General features: G+C 35.2%; 3 protein-coding genes across 5 annotated transcripts; all 3 read left to right on the top strand.

The window, feature by feature from the left end:
* The first annotated feature begins 1,227 nt into the window (after nt 1-1,227).
* On the top strand, nt 1,228-5,208 carry LOC121262380 (signal peptidase complex subunit 3B-like). Its single transcript, XM_041164838.1, has 6 exons — nt 1,228-1,530; nt 1,631-1,678; nt 4,076-4,138; nt 4,438-4,491; nt 4,735-4,821; nt 4,928-5,208. Exons 1-6 carry the CDS (start codon nt 1,405-1,407, stop codon nt 5,051-5,053), a joined length of 504 nt encoding a protein of 167 aa, XP_041020772.1. The 5' UTR covers nt 1,228-1,404; the 3' UTR covers nt 5,054-5,208.
* A 1,353-nt stretch (nt 5,209-6,561) lies between these two features.
* Nucleotides 6,562-9,790, top strand: LOC121262379 (nuclear transcription factor Y subunit C-3-like). 2 transcript variants are annotated; one of them, XM_041164835.1, is made up of 3 exons: nt 6,562-6,642; nt 6,844-6,884; nt 8,712-9,790. In XM_041164835.1, exon 3 carries the CDS (start codon nt 8,747-8,749, stop codon nt 9,506-9,508), a length of 762 nt encoding a protein of 253 aa, XP_041020769.1. In that variant the 5' UTR covers nt 6,562-6,642; nt 6,844-6,884; nt 8,712-8,746; the 3' UTR covers nt 9,509-9,790. The 2 variants fall into 2 exon arrangements, with proteins under 2 accessions (XP_041020769.1, XP_041020770.1); XM_041164836.1 differs by having other exon boundaries at nt 6,580-6,642; nt 8,737-9,790.
* Nucleotides 9,791-11,632: 1,842 nt separating this feature from the next.
* Nucleotides 11,633-19,611, top strand: LOC121262378 (alpha-crystallin domain-containing protein 22.3). 2 transcript variants are annotated; one of them, XM_041164834.1, is made up of 3 exons: nt 11,633-11,845; nt 18,212-18,582; nt 19,038-19,611. In XM_041164834.1, the coding sequence occupies exons 1-3, from the start codon at nt 11,829-11,831 to the stop codon at nt 19,271-19,273; spliced, it is 624 nt and encodes a 207-aa protein (XP_041020768.1). In that variant the 5' UTR covers nt 11,633-11,828; the 3' UTR covers nt 19,274-19,611. The 2 variants fall into 2 exon arrangements, with proteins under 2 accessions (XP_041020768.1, XP_041020767.1); XM_041164833.1 differs by having other exon boundaries at nt 18,212-18,606.
* The last annotated feature ends 2,303 nt before the right edge of the window (nt 19,612-21,914 follow it).

Here is a 21,914-nt window from a genome sequence, read left to right as displayed (position 1 = left end):
GTTGTCTGAGTTAGGATCTTTCATAGCTGAGCTCTGGTACCATGTAAAAAATGCAAATAAATGTAAAATGGATCAACATAATCTGGGCTAGAAGATGGAAAAGGTATGGAAGAAAGTTTCATTTCACTTTTTTGATTAAACGCCTATATAAAAACTGCTTATATAATCTTACTAAAAGAATATGAAAGCTAACGTAAAGATTCTATATTTTCTCTCTAGCTAACAATCTCAATAGAAAAGGAAAACAATAGTTGTACAAGAAGACAAAAAATTATACACTAGAATACTCTACTCTATTTTCCTCTCCTTCCTTATTGAGTTGCTAGCAATTGCTAATGTGTGTTGTTGGCTTTCCAAATCAGCAGCTTCATTGGCTTTCAATAGAAAATAATTTTCTTTTTCCTGCAATTATGCTATAAATCTCTCCCTTTATACCACAAGCAAAAATGCACGCGCTAAGTTAAACACTTGGAAGTTCTTGAAGATTTTGTCAACAAAACTTCATAATAGGATGAAGGAAATGCACATCTTCACTTGAATATAAGAAATCCAATGTATTTGTCTCGGCATGCTCTAATCTTTTCGTAAAATGGCTTTTTAGAGTTGTCCTTTTGGTTTGCTAAGAAATTATGGAGAAGAAGTTCCTAGTTGACACGATTGAGAAGCTGAGCGAAATGGATAGGGGAAACGCCGAACGAGAAGCCATGCGGGAGGATGGGCAAATTGCTGAACTTGTACTCGAGGAGACGAAGTTTTCTGGGATGGTTTAGGTTGAGGTTGCATTTGGATGTTGAACTGAATTGAGTTTAGTTCAGATAATAAAATATTATTAAAATATTATTTTTTAATATTATTATTATTTTGGGATGGGCAAGCAACATGACTTGTGATAAAAATTTTACTATGTGATGAAACGATAAAAAATTCCTCGTGCAAATAGTTATAAGATCATTATGGTTTCGTTTGGTTACTTAACTCATCTCAACTCATCATTACAACTTTTTTAAATTTCAGTATAAAATATAATAAACAATTCAATTTTTTCAAATCCTAAAATAATAATATTAAAAAATAATATTTTAACAATATTTTATCATCTCAACTCAATTCAACTCAACTCAACTCATTTCAACATCTAAACACAACCTATAAATACACTCTATAAGACAAATGAAAAAAAAAACCTTCTCCAAGCTCTAATAAAAAACAAAAGCAAAACATAGGCCAACTCACAAAAACCCTGCGAATACGAACTGCTTGTATCGAAACCCATTCTCCTGTCTCCTCGAGAGCAGAACCGGAACTATTACCGGCTGAAGAATTTAACTGAGCAGGCAAAACAAGAGGGTCGGGAACCAAGAGAGAAACCTCAAAATACCCAAAACCCACAACAAAACAAGCAAAATGCATTCCTTTGGGTACAGAGCCAACGCTTTGCTAACCTTCGCGGTGACCATCCTCGCCCTCATGTGCGCCATGGCCTCCATCTCCGACAATTTCAACCACCCCTCGCCCTCTGCCCATGTCGAGGTCCATCTCTCTCACTCAAACACTTACTTTTCTTAATTTCAAGCCTTAATTATTATTTTTAGATCCACGATTCACTTGATTTAGTTCTTTTGGTTTGTAGGTGTTGAACATTAACTGGTTTCAGAAGCAATCAAAGGGTAACGACGAGGTAATTACTTCTTCTTCTTCTTCTTCTTTTTTCTTTTCCGATTTCTCTGCGTTTGTTTTTTTGACACATACGTATATGGATCATTTATGAATCGTGCTGAAAATCTGCGTGAAAGATGCCTCAGATGTTTAAGGGAATTTTGTGAGATTGGGTTCTTTTTTACTTTTTGTTGTTAATTGGTGAGTAAAGCTTTCAAATTTGCTCAAAATATGATGTAGTTTATAATCGATTTTGAGAATCCCAGCTTTTGATCCTAACTGTTACTTTTCTTCATTTTTGGTTGATTTATCCGGCAGTGTCAGATTTGTTTTTCTTTTAATAAGTAAAACTACAATTTTTAGAAGTAAATAGGCATAGCCCAAGTACACTGGAGGTATACAAACAGCATATACCTAGTTAAATAAAAAGGAGCTAGAAAGAGATACAAGAAAGTCATTGAAGCAAGCTCCACTAAGTACACAAGAGGATGCCCATATAAATAAAGTATGGAATAAGAAACTTCTTAGCTCATCCGGAGAACGCTCCTTTATTTTTTGGTCAGATTTGTTTTAGTGTAATGGGCGTTAATGGGTTTCATGGGATTTGACTATTTGAGTCATATTCATGTGAATTGATCGTGTAATATATAGTTGAATCCAGCTACATTGTATTTTCTGTGGTGTTTATGTACATGTTAATAAGATCGTCTCTCTCTCTCTCTCTCTCTCTCCCATAAGCTTCAAGGGAGAATGCCATAGAGGTTGGCTGTTTCGCTGGGCACACCTACGTAATATAAACAACCTTGCAAGGAAGGATGAACTGATTTATTATAGTTTCTCCCACATTTGGTATTGATGCATATGTGAAAATATAATCGCAGTTGACTTATTTGTTTGCAACTTTCTAGACCAGTGATTCACATATGGCAATGCTTCATTTGACCATACAATCTAAACAGATTTACTGGAAAGCAACCGGGAAAAAATTATTTTGATGAGTTTGAAAGCAAAGAATCATAATATTTAGAGATCAAGGATTTAAATTGAGGAAGAAAGAAGGTTTGAGAGATTTTTGGAGGATTTTAGAAGAGATGGGATTCTTTTGCTGCTCGTTAGGCTTATGATATGTTCGTCAATCCTGTTGTAACTACTGGAGGATTTTATTGTTGAGTGCAGTTATTGACAGTGTCAAATTTAGACCCAATGATTTTGATGCATTCAATGAATTCTTTCATTGTATTTTCGGAAGACAACTTTATACATTTTTTTTTTATTATTAATAAGAATTTTATTATTACAAATAGGTATAGCCCAAGTACACAGGAAGTATACAAAGGAAGTACCTACTACACTCTATAAAACAGGAAAACTAAAACAGAAATAGATTCAGTACATTCTCATCATTCCTTACAAAGATCTTAGCCCACAAACTCAAAAGTAGAAAATAAAAAGTTTCGAAGATATTCAAAAGAGCGCTCCTTGTCTTCAAAACATCTCCCATTTCTTTGCAGCCATAGACACCACATTAAACTCAAATGAATCATTCTCCACCTGGCAGCAACATCTTTCCTCACCTCACAACCACGCCAACATGCAAGAAGCTCCACGACTTCTTTAGGCATCACCCAAAATAAACTTGTCCCACCAATAACCTCATACCACAAAGAGTTTGCCACCTCACAATGTAAAAACAAATGATTTACAGATTCTCTATCCTTCTTGCACATGACACACCAATCGGCTATACACAAACCACATTTTCTAAGATTATCTGTAGACTGTAGTCAATACTTTCCCTAGAGCAACCACCCAACTGAGGAACACCACCTTAGTAGGTACCTTCACCCTCCAAATGCTTTTCCATGGAAATACACAGCCAGAACGACAATTATGCACCTTATAATAAGAATTGACTGAAAACCTGAAATTTCCAGCATAGTCCCACAATAGCCTATCCTCTCTTCCCTGCATCTCTTTTGAATTATAAATCCTTCCAAAAAATCTGAAACAACATAATGTGATGGATTAGGGGAGGAGGTGAGGAACTTTAAATCCTTTAGACCAAGATTTCTTCTATGGCAGATGACCTTTACCTTGAGAGATCAAAACTATATATATGATCTGGAATTAGAAGTAGGTGCACTTTTGTGTTTGTCCCATTCTCTTTAATTACTTAAACCCCATCATCCTGCTAATTTATATTTTGGCAGTTTCCTTTTAAATCTATTGCTATCACTTATAAAAATATAAATAATTAAATGTCTGTATTCTCTCTCTCTCTCTCTCTCACATACACGTATGTGTATAAATATGTTAAGCATACAAGTCCGCATCTAGGTCTGACATGTATACTCTGGATTGTCAATTCATTTGATTGCTATTGGCTGTATTTGATGTGATGTGTCTTCATTTCATGCAGGTCAGCATGCAATTGAATATATCAGCGGACTTACAGTCATTGTTCACATGGAATACAAAGCAGGTTAATTATTTGAAAAATTCTTGTATTTCAATTTGTTGATGATCCATATTACGCTATGGACTCTGATGATGCTATTGTGAGAATTATGAATATTTTTCCATCTAAGAGGATTGGGGCATGCCGCTCTAGGTTCCCATGAATTTTCTTAAAACACTCAGTAAAATACAACAAAGTAATTTATGTAAGTAGGATCCTTCATTATTTTTTAATCTTCAGTGAATTTTCATCAAATTATTCTTAAATATTAAGGTGATAAGTTTAAAGATGATTTAGGTTTTTAATTTGCTACATATTGGCAGGTTTTCGTATTTGTAGCTGCCGAGTATGGAACTCCAAAGAATTCCTTAAATCAGGTAAGCTTAGGCATTTTGTTGTATTGAATGTTTTAAGTACCTCCATATCTTGTAGTGCTGAAAATTTGCTTCTTAATATTTTCGTTTTGGATTCATTGGTCTCTTACCTGTTCCTCATCAAATATATCTATGCTATTACTGATTGTATATAATACCCCTTTGCTAGTGTCTCATATTCCAGCTTTTTGCTGCACATAAGTTGTGTCCAATCAATTTAACTGTTTTTGAGATTTCATTTTGCAGATCTCCCTTTGGGATGGCATCATTCCTTCTAGAGAGCATGCAAAGTTTTGGATTCATACCTCAAACAAGTACCATTTCATTGATCAGGTATGCCTCTTTCATGTAGTGCTCTTAACAGTTACATTTATTGCATGAAAGTTACTCAACTATTTGTTGGCTTAAAACAGAGTTAATATTTTCCCCCTCTGAACAGGGAAGCAATCTCCGAGGTAAAGAGTTTAACCTGACATTGCATTGGCATGTCATGCCCAAGACTGGCAAAATGTTTGCTGATAAACTAGTCATGACCGGATACCGCTTGCCAGAAGAATACAGATGAGAATGTCTTGTGCATGTAGTTATATGAGATTGTCTTGTGTATGTAGTTGTTATAACTTCTGCCCTTTTTTTATATGGACCTTTAATGTTCAGCTGAATTAGTAGGCCAAAGCAGGCAAAGTTACATGTTTTTTAGACCCACAAAAATATTATTGGTAGTTATAGATTTCTGTTCTTGCTTGAGAAGACTTCTTCCCTATTTCCCCCATCAGACATACCCACAAAACCTTAGATGCTGGAGAGGCTTATATATATAAACCAAGATTTGTTAAGCGTTACGAAATTTGAAGCCAGAAAGAACAAAAATTAGCAAAGCAAAATTTAGAAACCCATGTACAAGTTTGTTTCTGCAGACCTTTATAGGCATATAAAACCTCCATTGCTATTTAAAACAGCAGACTTATGGTTTGCATAGCTGTCTGGTGGTGGCTTTCTTCTGTAAGCCAAAGTTTCGCAAGTGGTTCCAATGTGAAACTGTTCCAACGAGTGAAGTTGCTGTTGCAAACTACTACCACAGTGGATTCGTGCCGGCCATTGTGACACGAATTATGTGAGAGAAGATGAGAGATGCTGACGTAGATGAAAACAAACTATATATTATAAATAGATAAGGAATTTAAATACAATAAAAAGTAGTAAAATATAATGAAATTGTAGACCAAGTTTTGAAGCAAATGTTACTTTTAAAAATTGAGTGAATGGAACATGGTAGGAATAAGAAATTGACAAATGTACACATTCTAGCCAGATTGGTTTCCTGAGAAAATATCTGGTTGAGAAATGCTATACATCGGTCATTATTCATTCTCACACCTCGTATCTATTACTTTTTCTGAATAGTGGTGTGAGAGTGAACTTAGTTTGGCCTATGCTTTCATGCTTATCCGAGCTTAGTTTGGTTGGTTTGACAAACTGGTCACTATTTGAACTTGGCCTAATATATGCCCATTATATTGTTATTTAACCTTTATCACGTCTTAGTAATAAAATAAGAGTGAATGTGATATATACATATCCAATTAAGAAATCCCATTCTAAGTATTTCGAATTATTATCTAAGAAAAACTTTTGAATAAACAAAACTTTCACCTTTAAATTATACATAAGTTTTTCATTTTGCATTAAAAAAATATAAAGATTGACATATTAACTAATATTTCAGACTTTCCTTCAATTATAACTAATGAGATAAATGGAAAATAAATAAAATGATACAATCGAGTAGTATTATTTGAAAGTTTTTACATTATATGCTATATAAATTTATTTTTAAAATTAAATTATATTACGTGAACGTTATGTATTGTAAAGACTTTTAAATAAAATTATTAACTGGCTTAATAGTTTGATTCTCAAATGCTATTTGAAAAAAAAAAAAAAAACACCCTATCAAAAACTAATAGCAATAAAAACCAATGGTAAATTCAAAAAAAAAAAAAAAAAAAAAAAACCAATGGTAAAATGGAATTTTAACGAAGGGTAACATTGTCAGAAAGGCACCCATAAAAGTTAATAGATTCCGACTCCCGACAATGCAACTCAGAATCGCAAAGGCAGGCCTTTTCGTTTCTTTGTTCCTTCCTCTCCTAGGTTCGTTCGTACCCAGGAAACAATCTAAACATTTCAAGGATTTCGATTATTTTTTTTTCACTAACACTATATTTCAGATAAAGAAATTTGGGATCGTTTGGCTACGGAAAAATCCCCAAAACTAGCTTCGACCTGAATGCATACATAGAACGGATCTCTGTGAGGCTTTTCTGATGTACTTTTTTTCTTTGTCCTTTCAGGGCCTCATTCTTGCAAAGCAGAGGAACGCCCGTCTGAAAAGGGTACCGAATTTCTCTCTTTCTATGTATACATTATACATGCACATATATATAACGCATGCATGTTTGCTTGTGCATATTCTTTGCGACACGCTCTTTTTCTCACAGTTATTAGGAATATCTATTTTTATTACTTTGTTTTTTTGGGAGGGAGGGGGGGGGGGGGGTGCACTGCTAAATCTTGTAGCTTTGTGTTGCTGGATTCAATAGCTATGTAATTACTAATTATTAGCGTTAATTTCTTCATAAAATTGTCTGCTTCTCTTTGTTGTCTAGTTGCTCTGCTTTTTTTTTTTTTTTTTTTCCTTTTCATTGTTATTTTTTATTATAATATGTTTTTCTTCTTATAACTTAGCTTGGAGACGATATGGTAATTGTGCCTAGTGTTTACCCTTTCGATTCGGTTTCTTCCCTCTGAAATTTTAACATGATGATACTAATGCTATTTTTTATAGTCATTTTGATAAGTAGACAGGAAAAGAGTCTTAGTCATTTTGAAAACAAGTTTCTTGATTATGGTGAACTTTTTGGTTGAAAGAACAAAACTTGGTCTTCTTTTAGAGAAAAATTTGTGTGTGAGAGCAAAAATTGGGCTTACAAGAACATATAAACGTCTTATTAAATTAAATAGCTGTCAAACATTTATGCCTTGTTTGTTTTGGTAGATGAGATGAGATGAGTTGAGATAAAAGTTGGAAGTTGAATACAATATTGTTAGAATATGTTTTTTTAATATTATTTTTGTTTTGGGATTTGAAAAAGTCGAATTGTTTATTATATTTTGTATGAGAATTTGAGAAAGTTGTAATAATTAGATGAGATGAGATGAGATGAAAAGTTTTGTGAAAGTTGTAAAATGCGGGAATGGAAAATCCTCATTGATGGAGTCGTTTGCTCCATATCAGATCTCGAGAAATTTTGGGGTGGTACCAAGTGCCTTTAAATATGTGGGTGTTCAGATATATAAGAATTTAATCAAGTTGTAAGGTTACTGATTTGGGCCTTGGCTTTGTGATGAGCAAGGAATCATTTAGCATTACTCCTGGAATTCTGCATGATTTTTTTTGGCGAGTGTTTCAACTGGGTTTGCAGTTTGTATTCCACAAAATATCCAACAGGGCTGCTCCTATGGCTATACCATCAGGCAACTTATTTTCATGTTTTATTTGTTATCATTAGGGCATTCTTTCAATTGACGTGAACTTTCATATGTGTGCAGAAGTTTCTAGGGCCCAGATTATCAAACTAGAATCTTGGTCTTGTCATGTGAGAAAACTCGATGCAAGGTTTTCTTAGGTTCTTATTAGAGAATAAACTGTTCTGGAACCAATGTTATAATATGTGATTGAAGCATACCTCATGTGAAGCTGGTGTAAGACATAGATTTTCTGAGGGAAGTGCATCCTGGTCTGAAATGAAGGTGTCGAAAGGCCCTTTTTATATCATGTTTTTGCTCGTTGGGGATGAATTTCTGACTCTTTATTGCCCTTTGCATGATATAATTGGTGTTTATTTCCCTGATCTGAAGAGCTTGTTTCTTTTAATTCTACCTTTAATTATTACTGGGTTCAGAATTATAAAGCAAGAGGTTCTGCTTTAGTTTGACGATTTTTCTTATAATTTGATGAACCCAGATCAAATCTTAGGTTGTTCTTTCTCAGACATATTTGGTAGCATAAAATTAGACTTTATGTGCTCTGTTACAGTGTTGATTTGTAGTTGATGGTGTAATAATCATTCATGCATTTTATTTTGAATAACAACTGCAGCATACTTTCTGTGTGTTACAAAAGATGTGCCTGACTCTACCTTCTATGCAATTTAAAGCAGAGGCATCAACTTTTTTGTTATTTAGTTGGATCAGAATGGATCAGCAAGGGCATAGCCAGCCCCCACCAATGGGAGCAGTTGGTGGTGGATCCCAATTGCCATATGCCATTAACCCATATCAGACGAACCAAATGACCGGGCAGCTGACTCATCCATCTGTTGGGGCTCAGCCTGCTGGAGTTCAGCTTGCACAACACCAACTTGCTTATCAGCATATCCACCAGCAACAACAACAGCAACTTCAGCAACAACTCCAATCTTTTTGGGCAAATCAGTACCAAGAAATTGAGAAGGTAACCGATTTCAAGAACCATAGCCTTCCTTTAGCAAGGATAAAGAAGATTATGAAAGCTGATGAGGATGTAAGAATGATATCAGCTGAGGCACCAGTAATATTTGCCAGGGCATGCGAAATGTTCATCTTGGAGTTGACATTGCGATCTTGGAATCACACAGAAGAGAACAAAAGGAGGACACTTCAAAAGAATGACATTGCAGCGGCAATCACAAGGACTGATATATTTGATTTCTTAGTTGACATTGTGCCAAGGGAGGATCTGAAAGATGAAGTACTTTCATCAATCCCAAGAGGAACAATGCCTGTTGGGGGGCATGCTGATGCTCTCCCTTATTGCTATATGCCACCTCATCATGCACCACCAGTTGGGACTCCTGGGATGATCATGGGTAAGCCTGCAATGGACCCAGCTATGTACGCTCAACAGCCACATCCCTATATGGCTCAACAGATGTGGCAACAGGCACCAGAGCAACAGCAATCGCCTTCAGATCATTAGTAGCTGCAGCATAGAAGTTGAGAAGTGTAAATTTGCTTCTTTTTAATTTGTCGCTGGGTGCTTGTCGAAAACTAGAATGGTGAAGATGACCATTTAAATGTTTTATAGGAAAAGATCAGTGTAGTTGCTTGAATTTCACTTTTCCTGCCTTCGCTTCTCAAAGTTTGTATCTTCTGTTTATTTTGTTCTGGTTAAAGTAGGTGATGATGTAGATAACCAAAGCTAATGCTTTACTCACTTATTCTTTGTGGTATATATGCATTTTCATTGATTTTAGAATTAGCATCATGGCTGATTCCATGTCCAATTCCTATTCTTTTCATTGATGTTTTTCTTATGAGAGATGCTAGTAATAAGAAAGTGCAATCAATATTTGAGCTCAAGATAAGCAGTCTTTCTTTATATGGCATGCTTGAAATGTCAGAGAATCTTGATTGAGCTTGTGTTCTTTCTTGTTTACGAACCTCTTTTTTTCTGGTTTCTTCCACCTTCAATGAGCACAAATGAAACAGTAGTTTTTATGCATATTATGGAGATGATGTCTCCTTCTTTCCCCCGCTTTCCCCATGCAATCTAATCTCATATCTGGTGAATAGCAGTAGTTCAGGTTGTTACTTGTATTAGTAAAAAGAACAGTAGTTCAGGTTGTTACTTGTATTAGTAAAAAGAACAGTAGCTCAAGTTGTTAATATTAGGAGTGTTGTCATGCTGAATGAAAGAAACATTATTAAAGTTGTGGACCACCCCGGTTGAGTGCATGCAAGGGGCCTCGTATCTTTTAAGATGTGCTGGCATCTTTTAGATCACCACAATCCGTGAGAGAGGAGGTGTTCTTATTCCAAACCACTATACAAATCAATTACTTATTTTCCATTAATCCTGTTTGGTTGTTAAACTCATCTGAATTTAATTCAATTCAATCTAATTTTAAGATTAGTCTAATATTCAAATATCCAACTTTTAAATTATTAAATTTATCTCAATTCAAAAATTTTTTACACGTGAGATATACAATATTTTTCAATTTAACACTTCTTTTCATGTGGGACCTATAACCTTTTTTAAATTCATATAAATATATCTAAACTCATCTGATTATTTAAATACATTTAAACTCATCTTAGGTAGACTCCACAAAACTCACTTTATCATCTCAACTCACTATTATTAATAAAAAATTTAATTTAACTTAACATCCAAATGCAGTTTAAAATTATTTTCTCCTCGAGTGAAAACATATTCTATATTAAAAATTAAAACAAAATATTGTACGTACACTTTCTTTTCTTAACGAATCTTCAAATATCCACTCTTAATTATTTTGTTTATAGAAGACTATTCTATATGATATGAGATGGGAGTAATTATTTCATTATTTAAAATATGATACAATGAATGAAGGTCTGAATTAATCTTGAAAGCACAATTGAGTTGTGTAAAAAAAATTGAAATTAATTAATCTCCTTGAAAAATATATTTTTGAGACATGCCAAAATTAAAATAGTACCATGATCGTGACGCGTCTTCACGGTGTCTTCACCACCTCGACCGAACATTAGAATATTAGTATTGATCTATACATATAGATATGTATAGTCATATTTGTATAATATGGTCCTAAAATCTTCCACATTGACTTATATATATCCAAATATTTAGCTACGTATGAATAGTACTTATTCAAATTTAGATAATCACTATTTATCCTATAAATTATATTTTAATCATTATTTCTCTCTCCTCTCACTCCCTCTCTTACAATCCTTTCATTTTCTCCCTCATTCAACAACACAATAAACTTTCACCTGCACATTTATTTTATTATTATGATATATTATATATATTTTTTTCATTTTATTATATTTTTAATATAATATATAAAAAAATTATATTTTTGATTATTATATTTGTATTATTAATGTCAAATATATATAGTGGATGCTAATTATAAAATATATATAAAACATTGATTTTAGCAAAAAATTAATAATAATATTGTCTCAAATATATATAAACTAATGTAAAAATTTTACTTGAATGACAAAATAAATATGCAAAAGAGATGATTTTACATATATACATATATATATATATATGTATAGACCGGTACTAATGCTCTTAGAAGTTTTGAATCCAGAAGTAGCGTTCTAGTGACCATCGGGTATCAAAACAGTTCCAAGTTCCAACCCAAGTTCTTTATCCATAACAAAAGCCAGCCTCATGAAAAAGAAAATCCACTAGATTTTCTGGTTGTAGAATCTTTCAGAACCGCCGAGAAGATCGCCGGTGCAGCTAACAATCTCCGCTCCGTACATCTCCTATGGCTTCCCCTATTAGGTAAGAGCATACATAATTATACATATACCTCGATAAAAGAATATGCTTTTGAATGCCCAACTTTATTCTATATAATCTGGGGTTGGATTTTTGGGTCTTCTCAGTGAATGCTTGGTCTGTGGTACTGATTTCAGTGATGGGTTTTATTTTGTTGTTCTTAATAATAACAGTCGCTGCACTTGATGGGTTCTTTCCTTTTTATCCCATTTTTTTATGTTGTTCTTGTTAAGAAAGCATCTCTATCACGAAGATCTCAATTTTTAGTATTGTTATTTTTACTGTTGATGTTGTTGATTCTATACAGAGCAATTTGCAAAAATTTTATTTAGATAAAAAAATTGGTTTTATTAGTGTTGTTATTACTCGTAAGGGATTAGGAAATGATGCCGTAAGTGTTTTGGGCGGGTCAAATTCGGAAATTGATTTTTATAGTTATGCAAATGGTGCCCACTTTCGGGAGACTTAGGGCTTTTTTAGCATTTTAAAAGAAAATGAGGAATCCTCCTTACCTGGTGGAAATAAATTTTACATCATGATGTCATTTTTGGATCCAATGCTTTGGTTATTCGCACATAACATGCAATACTGCTAGAGAATACAATCGATGTGAGATTTCCTTACAATTAGTAAAGAGTAAATTTACATGATTTTCTTGTTTTCACTACTGTAACCTATATAGGTTTTATCTCTTGTATATCATCTTGTGTACTTGGGCTATGCCTATCCTATTAATACTATCGTTTACTTATCAAAAAAAGAAAAAATTAGTACAGAGTTGCGGCCCACACTCATAATTAGTCTGTAGAAAAGAAATTAGAGGTGCCAGATTTTCCAGAATGGGTAGTGCTACCATGCAAGTTTGCTCACTTGGTGTGCCCCCTAGTGCAAATTGCGTTTTTTATTTTTTATTTTTGCTTTTTATTTCAAACCTTTTTTAAAGATGTTTAAACATTTTTAAAAGATAAAAAATTACCAATACAATAATAGTCACTTCCTTAAGCATTAAGTACAAACAAATATTAAAAATAAAATAAAATACATGAGCGGTCAAATTGAGGGGGCAAACTCAAGGGGCATAGTATCATTTTCCTTTAGAGAAACATGGTTCAAGCTGTAGCTTCCGTGTTGCTGGACCACTACATTGAATGATGCGTTGAAGACTAGTGATTTTACAGCTCTGGTTGAAAGAGTGATTTGTGTGGGCTGTTAGCTTCCTGCTAGCTCATGTGACAGTTTGAATAAAATTTTAACATTAGATGAATCATTGCGTGCATTGTGTTTTATAAAGTTTTTAACCCCTTAGGTGTTAACGAAAGGGGTTCATTTGAGCTCTTCATCTTGTGGATTCCATGTACCCAGTTCGAAATCAGATGATCCTGCTACTTTGCCATCATCTGAACATCTTCTTTGTTGTTATTTCTGTTTTTAAATGCACAAATAAGTACATGTTTTTTTTTTTCCCCTTTGCATCTAAATAGCATGGCTGCTTCATTTTGTGTCGTTTATGCTGCATGCCATGATAATAGAAGATTTGAAGCCTAATGGATGAGCAAATAAGGCATTGTACGTTTCCTATATATTGGTAGGTTTCCTTCACAATGTTTTGTTGGAGATGGAGTTCCTTAAATTTTTCATATCAATCAATTTGATCAGGTAACTAATTAGGAAATTGCCAATCAAGGATGTGCTTGGAACTATGAGTAACTTCCATGGACTTCAAAAATTCCATATGTAGTTTCCATGGTGATTACTTGTCTGAGGTAATTACTTAAACAGTAAGATTGACGTGAAACCAAGATGGATCAAGCACTAGTTGCCTTTTTTAATGAGCAAGATAATTAGTATTACTAGTGGAAAGGTTAGTACATAAGGAGTGGCTGTGGATCCCCCAACATACACCCCAAATAGTAGATATAATGCAAGAAACTAAAACAAACTGGTAGATGGTACTAATTAAAAGGTCCAGTATAGTTGGCTGCTTTGAAGATGCTTATATGTGGAATAATGGATTGCTTTGAGTCATCTATTTTGGGTGGATCCTACAATAGGAAGGTGCACACTGATTTTGATTGCGTCGAGACGATTGCTGAAAATCTTCAATTCCATGTCCTATGAATTCTTGGATCTACTCTCTCTTCCATAGCCACGGGGTGGAGTTGCTACAGTCAGAGGACAGTAGTGGATCTACCTTCCAGACACCCTCCAAAACCTGCACAAAAGCTATGGAATAAAAGAATGAAGAAAAGAGCAACTATAAGAAAAATGAAGGGAAGGAAGATGACAAAGGGTTGATAGAGAAAAGGGCTGCTTTCAGTGGGGCCAATGGCTTAAAGTGCCGGTGGAAATGATGGAAGCTGATGGTTTTTGGCAGATCGGGAGAAGGTGATTCTGATGGTATGAGGCGTGTACGTTGGTAAGGATGGGTGACAACAAATCTTAAGAACCAATTTCAACAAAAAATGAGAGCAAAACCCATGAAATGAGGAAGGAAAGCTGAAAAGAGAAGAGGGAGGGGGTTGTAGTCGGGCTTGGCAGTGGGGGAGGAGCCAGAATGGAGGAGCCCAGCTCCTTACTCCACCCCGGAGTTGACTACCTGAGGAGATCAGGCGGTTGAACTTTTTGGCCAATAGAGAAGCTTACAGGAGATCAGGAGAGCTTCTCCCTCTGGGATGAAGGGCATAGACACTACTCACCTTTAGAACAAGTAGAAATGTTATAGCTCCATCTTAGAGGTTAAAAGAGATTTTTTTTGGATCCTGGGACGTATATCTGCTACCATTATCATTTCATAGTCGTTGCACCACTTTCAAGCATGTATGGACATGAGTGCAAACACAGGCGCACACAAAGGATTGGAGGTTCTTGCTTCTACCTACCTCTCTAATGTGTGCACATGCAGACTAAAATATACTTGCATGCTTACAAGTTACAACTTGACTTCCTAGGGGCTGTAGCTTTTGATTTTAATGGACTTAATTTGCATGATTTTTTGGATCTATTTTTACTTCCTAATTAGATGTTTCCTCTTCACTTCATCAATAAAATCGTTACTTGCATAAAAAAAAAAAAAAAAAACTTCCTGGGCATGTGTCCTACGCACATTGACCCTTTTGGCTACAATGAATCAACATATTCGTTAATATGCTGGTCCAACTCTTTTAAGGTTAGAAAGCTGAGAACCTTTAATAAGGCACTTTTAGGAAAATGGTTGTGGCAGTTTCACCAGGAGGGGATGCTTTTTGGAAGATTGTCATTCACGCTAAATTTGGGAGCATTTGGGGAGGATGGTGCTCAAATGAAGTGAGAGGTGCAAATGGTGTGGGAGTGTAGAAATTTATGCGGAATGGATGGGGGGAGGGGGGGTTTCATTAGCAATTTCAGATATGTGGTGGGTAGGGGATCTCAGATCAGATTTTGGCATGATATTTGGTGTGGAGATGTTTCTCTAAATAATGTTTTCCCTTCTCTTTTTAGGATTGCATTGGATAATGCTGCTTCTGTGGTTGACGATATGGACAATTCCAATGGCTTTTTATAGTGGAATGTGAGGTTCATTAGAGCTGTACAGGATTTGGAGGTAGGGGATATCTCAGACTTTTACAGCATGTTGTATGCCCTGAATATGGAGTGTGGTGGGGAGGATAGAGTGCTTTGGATTCATCCTGGGAATAAGAACTTCTTGGTCAGATCATTGTACAAGGTTATGTCGACCCAATCATCTAATGATTTTCCTTGGAAGTGCATTTGGAGAAGCAAAGTGCCTCTCAAGGTTGCTTTCTTTGCTTGGTTGGTCTTTCGTGGGAAAATTCTGACTATTGATAAGCTGAGAAAGCGTGGTCTACTTATTATGGTTTGGTGCTTTATGTGCAAAATGAATGGTGAATCTGTGGACCACTTGATTCTCCATTGTGAGGTGGTAAAGGTTTCATTGGATGAGATTTTTGATTGGCTTGGTATTTGCCTGGGTGATGCCTAGGAGAGTGGTGGATCTATTAGCTTGTTGGAGAGGAACTCAGGGCAATTGTCAAATTGTGGCTGTTTGGAAGATGTTGCCATTATGTCTTATGTGGTGTATATGGAATGAAAGTAACAGAAGTTTCGATAATAGAGAACATTCGTTGGGAGTGATTAGAGATTTTTTCTTCCAGCCGTTGTTACTTTGGGCATCAGCTATTGTATTGGATGAGACTAATTTTAATAATTTCTATGCTGCCTTTTCCAGCTCTTAGCTTGTAATTAGATCTTTTCTCTTGGGCTATGCCTAATTATTTGGATTAATAAATTTTCTTACTTATAAAAAAAAAGTTTTTTCTTCTTTTAATAAGAACATTTTAAAAAATTAGTTTTAATCAGTCTCAATTGCTGAAATTGGACGCAATCTTACACAAGATTTATTTGAATCACTTATTTGAGCAAAACCTAAGGGCATGTTTGGTTTGCCCCTTCTCTCAAAATTTTTTCTCAAATTAAAAAAAAAAAAAAAAAAATCAAAGTCAAACTGTTTTCTTTAAATCTAAAAATAACACTATTTTAACTTTTCAACTTTTCATGCAATCATTACCCAACCATTATCCAAACACAAAACTCAAAACAAGTTTTACAAAATCCAAAACAAAAACTATGCTTAAAAATTATATTCAAACAATTTTTCAACTCCACCACCCACCTTCACTAACCCCAATACCAAAAAAATTCAAAAAAAAAATAAAATAAAATAAAATTTTTTCTCATTTCACAAAACCCTATAGACAACACATCTCAATTGTTTTTTGATAAGGAAGAAAATTTATTTAACCACATAATTAGGTATAACTCAAGTACATAGGGAGTATACAAGAGGAAACACCTAATTACTAGCTAGAAGCTGGAAAGAGCAGCATAGAAATCATGAAAATAATCTGTCTAATATAATAGCTGATGCCCAAAGTAACAATGTATGGGAAAAAAACAGTCTAATCCCTCCCAATGATAATTTTCTATTTTCAAAACAGCGTCCGTTCCTTTCATTCCATATAGACCACATAAGACATAATGACACCATCTTCCAAACAACTCAATTTGATGATTACCCTGGATTCCTCTCTAAAAAGCCAATAGATCCACCACCCTCCTAGACATCACCCAGGCAATACCAAGCCTACCAAAAATCTTATCCCACAGAACTTTTACCACTCCACAATGGATAAGAAGGTGATCCACCGATTCACCATTCATTTTGCACATAAAGCATCAATCCATGATAAGTATACCACGCTTTCTCAACCCCTAGGGGTTGGCTCAAGTGGTTAAAGGCCTTGTTCTTGGTAGTATGCTCCTTCCAAGGTCTAAGGTTCAAATCCTTTTGGGTGAAAACAATCTCTATGGGCCATTGGACTGGAGGATTTTTTCTTTGAATTATTCGAGGTGCACTTGTGGGAAATTCCTGGGCAAGCGCCTATGCACCCTGGGATTAGTAGGGAAGCTGTTCTTGGACACCTGGTCCCAATAAAAAAAAATATACCATGCTTTCTCAAATTATCTGTAGTCAGAATTTTCCCATGAGCTGCCAACCAACTAAAAAAGCAACCTTGAGGGGCACTTTGCTTCTCCAAATGCACCTCCAAGGAAAATCATTAAATGATTGGTTCAACATAACCTTGTACAATGATCTGATTGAGAAGTTGTTATTCCCAGGATGAATTCAAAGCAATCTATTCCACCCCCGCTCTCCATATTCAGGGCATACGACATGCTTAAAAAAGTCTGAGATACCCCCCATCTCCCAATCCTGAACAGCTCTAATATACCTCAAAAATTTCTAAAAAATTATTAAAATTTTCTCAGAAGTTGTGAAACCAAACGTGCCCTAAGACTTCTAATATTCATGTTAAGTTGGGAATCTTATTGTATATTTGCTATAGGAACTAGTTCTACTCTTTGGTGCTTATGCCAACGTTAATTTAATCACATTCGGGATGTTGGAGGGGGAGGAATTAATGATGGATGTTGGAGTTCAATTATGTTGTAAGCTTATTTCATACAAGTTGGTAATTCTAACTTTGAGGCCTAGAAATAAAAGTAGTTATTCACAGAAATTCCTATGTTTTAACTTTGCAGAACTCAGTGTCATCTAAACAATTCATGGGTCGTGCACATTTTGAAATTTGGGTGGCTCTATATCTTGTCTTTTTTTTTGGGTTGGGGGGGGGGGGGGGGGGGGGGGGGGGGGGGGGGTGGTGGTCAATTTTGAATTTTGTAGCTCGTTTTTCTCTTTTGAAATTAATGCTGGAGAGTCAAAAGGTTTGGTCCAAATTATCCTACATTTTTTCAATGGGAACATATTACACCTTATTTACTGTTCCTGATGGACTAAATATCTTCTTTCAGGCGTGGGGGATCAAGAAAAGAAAACAATGAGTCAGAGCACTTAAATTCCCAGCAAGCCATTCTTGATGTGGCACCTCTCAACAGTGTTCCATACATTGGTCCGCCTACTCCTCATAGCTATACTGCATCATCTTCAACCAAAAGGTCTGGTGAGACCGTGGAAAAAGTTGGGTCAGCTCTAATATTTCTGCCTTCACTTTCCACTCAGGAAGGGTGGAATAATGTTGTTGCTGCCACAAGAGTTAGGGTTGAATTGACTGGGAGTGCAGCTATGGGAAAGATTGGACCAGCAATAGGACTAATGGACATTGGTGAATCCAAAGATTCTTACTGTTTTCGTGTCTCATTGCCAGGGGTAGCAAGAAATGAGAGTGAGTTTCAATCATCCCGTGAAGGTCCATTAACTATTGGACTCTCAATCTCTTTACCTGCTAGTAAAATCACTTATGGATACATATTTTAATGCTAAATATGTTGCTGGAACTTTATGGTTGTTAGTTTGGTCTTTTCTGTTTAGTTTATGATATATATGAAGGAGATCTTTGTTGATCCTGCGATTGTGGCATTAACTCAAGCGCAGCTGCTGGCATAGGGGGTTCATTTGAACCGCTGAAAATGGAATCAATCTACATCTGTTCTATGTGACATCAGCTCATTTGTTTCAATAATCCTTCACTTGGCTTTCTAGAATTAGCTGATCTACTTGTTATAAACATTGAGTTTCATACGCTAGCAAATCGTGATTTAGTTATACCATAACACTGCGAGCTTCCAGTATATATCTTTCTACAGTTAACTGAGTCTGGTCCTCTATGTTTTACTGTAGATGATTTCAATTGTGACGTGGAACCTAGTGGAAAAATAGTAATAAAGGGAGTAACAACGACTGGTGAAACAATAGTGTGCAAGAACTCTCAAATCTTTCAGATGCAGACACAAAATTTGTGCCCACCAGGGCACTTCTCTATCTCATTCCAGCTGCCAGGTCCAGTTGATCACCAACAATGTTCTGGTTCCTTCGGGATTGATGGGCTTTTGGAAGGAATTGTGAAAAAGAGGTGACTAACAAGTCCTACTCTTTTAGTCGAGAGCTTAAGAAGGACAAGAGGAGCTTTAAAAAGAACGTGATTCCAAGTGATGTTTGCCTGTGATTTTGCAGATATATGACCCTAGATAGAGCCATGCACAGAAAAATGAATTGTGCTGTTTGCCCCAAATATACAGATTTCCTAGTTTTTGTTGAGTTGAGTGTCTTCCATGATAATGTAGAATCATGTGTTACTCTCAGGATATGCTCAGATCTCTATTTTTGGACATTATTAAGAAATCTTTCTTTGTATGTGAGAAACATATTCACTTCCTAAAGCTGAGGTATGGCGTGCTTTCAGAAATTTTCTGCATGAATTGAGGCCATTTTTTCCATTATCTACATATTCAACTCCACCTCCATACACATTCACAATAACTACACTTATCTCTACTCATGCTCGTGACCAGCAAGGATGGAGCTGTTGGAAAGCAAACCACGTTGGAGATAAGGATGAACTCAAGTTCATCACAATAGAATGAGAAGCCATTATGCAGACAACCACAAATAGCAAATGGGAATGTGCCTTCCTTGGATCAGTGAGTGTTCCGCCGTGTGGTGAAATGATTGCTTTTTTCTTTTCTTGCAATTCAACACAAAATTTGTAAAGAAAACGGCTGCACGAAAGGTAACTTCAACTGTAAAATGGAGAGAAGATTGGATTTACACACGCTTCACATTTTTTTTTTATCAATATTCTTGATCGTTCTTTGTTTTATCCAGGAAGGAACACCAGTATTAAGGAATCCTTAATAAGGATTTTGGGCTTTTCATGTGCTGTATGTGTGGTATGTATTTTAAATCTCGTTCAGTTTTAAATTTGTCCTTTATTAACAGACGAGAGAGAGAGAAGATAGAGAGTGGAGATGAAGGTGGCTGGGCGGAGGAGATGGCTTTGAAAGCATATAATATCTTGGTGTTTAGTCAGATGCACACGATTTTGTCGTATAAATTTTTAATTGGTGGGTGTAATAATAATAATAAATGCTTTGAATTTCGGACTTTGTGATGTCTGATGATGATGATCTGAATTGGAAACACTACAAGAAAAACAGTCTTTCCTTGCTCCAATAATCGCCGAAAATAACCCATAATATCGTTGCATTTAATCTTTTTCAGCGATTCCTATTGCACCGAATGGTCGTTACAATTTGTCACTCAATTATAAGTTGAGCCAGCGAACTGTAAAAATCGTCGCAATAAGTGAATATTTTCAATGATTTATTGTCAATGTAGATATCATTCCCTTGAAAACTACCGAACTCTGTGAAATCATAATGTTTTCATATCTGCCAAGAAATGGGTCAATAAAGAATAAGATAGTGCCTCCTCCAATCTTGTGATACGATTATAATTAATCACCACATCATGAAAATTCCCAGCAACCCAATTTGATTTTTTTTTTTTTTTTTTTTTTTTTTTTTTTGAAATTTTCGTGAGGCATTTTATTGAATGGGTTCCTTGCATAGCTGAAAAGGCTGGGAGGGAGCTTCCCAATTAGGTATGACCATAATAGTATCTTATTTGCTGATAATTGAAAATAGTGGTCTAAATGACGGGAAGCCACATGCGCTCCCTTAAATCGAATTTGAGCTATAACTTAGAACCCAACCCAATTAGAGAGTTCAATGAACTTAAGTGGTTAGTACCATTAGTTTAAGGCGACTCTATATTCGAACTTAATTAGAATATAGTACATGCCAAACCATTTGTGCGGCCTCGTTTATTTTCAAGAAACATCTCATCTCATCTCACTTCATCATTACAACTTTTCTAAATCCCCACATAAAATAAAATAAACAATTCAACTTTTTCAAATCCCAAAACAAAAATAATATTAAAAAATATATTCTAACAATATTTTATTTAACTTTTTAATTTTAATCTCATCTCATCTCATCTCATCTCTAAAAACAAACGAGCTAGATCATTGAGCACCACCCTTGATATCTATATTTATACTATGAGGAAGGCTCTACATTCCAAATTAAACTTTCTTGTCTTTTGAGTTTTAAACACTGTTATGGCCTTGGTAGGTCATCCACCATCGAGGTGGCCTAAGAACAGACGAATAAATGGCATAAAAGTAAGATTCATCCCTCGATTATTCTTAAACTCGCCTAAGACAAGTATTTACTTTAATTGGTTCCTTACTTAAAAGGGAAAGCAATTGATCTTTGGTTCCTTGGATGGCATCATGGCAGCACGTCACCTCCAATTTTACTTATGGAGAAAAGTTACACGCAAGGAATCAGTTCAACAAGGCACCACGACAACCACTATTTTATTAAAATATTATTGATTTAGACATTTTTATTTATTTTAATTTTAATTGTAATTGAAATATGTATTTGTTATTAAAAAATACAATAATTTTCTAACATTCATATTATTATAACAGATATAATTTTTTGATGAGTAATGCTAGAGAGAAGCCATTGTAGCAGTTGCACACTTTGCACTCACTGTATGGTTACTTCTAGTTGATTGTTCTCAACACTCACTTGGGGAGATGTGTGGTCTAGATGATGTCACATCATATGTACAAAATGGATGCTCTCAATAGTAATTTCTATCTATATTTATTTTTAAAGATATATAGATAGGTAGAGAAAT

The sequence above is a fragment of the Juglans microcarpa x Juglans regia genome, chromosome 4S (assembly GCF_004785595.1).
Source record: "Juglans microcarpa x Juglans regia isolate MS1-56 chromosome 4S, Jm3101_v1.0, whole genome shotgun sequence".
Classification (NCBI taxonomy): domain Eukaryota; kingdom Viridiplantae; phylum Streptophyta; class Magnoliopsida; order Fagales; family Juglandaceae; genus Juglans; species Juglans microcarpa x Juglans regia.
This window is presented reverse-complemented; position numbering and strand designations above follow the sequence as displayed.

Bases quoted from the DNA above. Each gene is read 5' to 3' on its own strand.
- LOC121262378 (XM_041164833.1), top strand. The intron at 18,607-19,037 runs GTCCATTAACTA...GTTTTACTGTAG, and splicing joins GTTTCAATCATCCCGTGAAG to ATGATTTCAATTGTGACGTG.
- LOC121262380 (XM_041164838.1), top strand. From the start codon at position 1,405: ATGCATTCCTTTGGGTACAGAGCCAACGCTTTGCTAACCTTCGCGGTG. The intron at 4,492-4,734 runs GTAAGCTTAGGC...TTCATTTTGCAG, and splicing joins CAAAGAATTCCTTAAATCAG to ATCTCCCTTTGGGATGGCAT. The intron at 4,822-4,927 runs GTATGCCTCTTT...CCCTCTGAACAG, and splicing joins AGTACCATTTCATTGATCAG to GGAAGCAATCTCCGAGGTAA.
- LOC121262379 (XM_041164835.1), top strand. From the start codon at position 8,747: ATGGATCAGCAAGGGCATAGCCAGCCCCCACCAATGGGAGCAGTTGGT.